The sequence below is a fragment of the Helianthus annuus genome, chromosome 11, assembly GCF_002127325.2.
Source record: "Helianthus annuus cultivar XRQ/B chromosome 11, HanXRQr2.0-SUNRISE, whole genome shotgun sequence".
Classification (NCBI taxonomy): domain Eukaryota; kingdom Viridiplantae; phylum Streptophyta; class Magnoliopsida; order Asterales; family Asteraceae; genus Helianthus; species Helianthus annuus.
The window spans coordinates 107,644,931-107,646,524 of NC_035443.2; the positions used below are offsets into that span (position 1 = coordinate 107,644,931).

The 1,594-nt window shown below is 40.4% G+C and overlaps 1 protein-coding gene across 1 annotated transcript; it reads left to right on the top strand.

Moving 5' to 3' along the window:
• Positions 1 to 255: 255 nt before the first annotated feature.
• Positions 256 to 1,200, top strand: LOC110885800 (ethylene-responsive transcription factor ERF022). The gene has a single exon (XM_022133510.2). The coding sequence runs from the start codon at positions 273 to 275 to the stop codon at positions 975 to 977; it is 705 nt and encodes a 234-aa protein (XP_021989202.1). The 5' UTR covers positions 256 to 272; the 3' UTR covers positions 978 to 1,200.
• The last annotated feature ends 394 nt before the right edge of the window (positions 1,201 to 1,594 follow it).

Genomic DNA, 1,594 nt, shown 5'->3' on the forward strand with positions numbered 1-1,594 from the left:
TATCTAAACAAATCAAGGTGAGGTGCATCTTAAAAGTGTTAACCACACGACCACACGGTGAAACATTTTTTGACTAACCACCAGACCATTTCAATCCTCAAAACCATTGAACAAACTTTAATACCCAAATTAACAATCACAAAAACTTGAAGGACTAAAACGCAAAAAATAACAACCTATCACCATCCCAAACGCATGCCCTACCAGACTATAAAATCACGTCGGAAACCTAACAAATTCCCTCACTCATATTCTCTCATCACTCACCACCAATGGCGATCAACACAGTCAACCGCAATAACTGCACCACCGGAGCACCGTCACAATCACCGCCGCCTAATCGAAAGGAATTTCACTACCGCGGCGTCCGGAAGCGCCCGTGGGGACGCTATGCGGCGGAGATTCGCGATCCGTGGAAGAAAACGCGCTTGTGGCTCGGCACATTCGATACGGCGGAGGACGCCGCTAGAGCGTACGACGCTGCCGCGTTCCGCCTCCGCGGCGTCAAAGCGAAGATGAATTTCGGACTCGTCGGAACTATATCGTCGGTTGTTGAGAAGAAAATTGAAAATAATACCTTTCCGGCGGTGTTTTATCACCCTTCGGGTGGCGACGCCGTCGTAAATTACGTCGGCGAGCCTTCGGTTTACAGTGGTTATGGAAAGGAGAAGAAAATCGAGGATAATAACTTTCCGGAGATATTTTATCGTCGTTCCGGAGGTGACGGAGACCGAAATGTCGCCGGCGATCGTTCGGTTTACGGCGGTTATGAACAGAAGCTGTTTGTTGAGGAGAAAATTGAGAATAATAACTTTCCGGCGGGGTCGTGTCGTTCCGGTGGTGACGGTGACGGTGACGGAACTGTTGTCGGTGAGAGGTGTGTGTACGGCGGTTGTGAAGAGGAGGTGGTAGGTGAGGCGGTTACAGAGAAGAAGGTGTTGATGATTGATCTGAACTTGCCGGCGACTGTGTTTTGACCACTGTTACGGTGGTTTGACCACCGTGATGGTTGTTAGATTTTGTTCGGAATGTTGTACGGATTTTGCAAAAGTCGTCCCGCGTAAAAAAAGTATTGGAAGTTTTGAAGTAGTTGATGTTGTTTAATAACTAAATAAGTGATTAGACGAATATCTAATATTGCTTTTGGTTTTTGAATAATAAATAAATAAAAAAATGTAATAATATATAGTGATTCTTGTATTATATTTATGACTAACTAGTATTACGCTCCCGCCTTGCGGAACGTTAAACTTCATACGTATGTTGTGCTATGTTAACTTACAAAATTTTAAATAAAAAATAAAACGGAAAAACTTGCGAATGATGAAAAGTGTGAGAACCAAAGTTGAAAGTAAAGAAATGTTGTGGTTAAATTACAAAGGATGAAAAATTTTGAGTTAAATGTAAAAATACCAAAAAGGTTAAATTACAAAAGATAATATGTTTTTTTTTTGTTAAAGTCAAAAATCAATTTATAAAAAAAAAAAGAAAAAAAGAAAACATAAGCATGGAGTACGACTCATATGTAACACAAAAGAACCTTGTAAATTAAAATTTTAATGTAATTTGAGAATTTCCATATCTTATAATAAAA

Coding starts and splice junctions, on each gene's coding strand:
- LOC110885800 (XM_022133510.2), top strand. CDS start 273: ATGGCGATCAACACAGTCAACCGCAATAACTGCACCACCGGAGCACCG.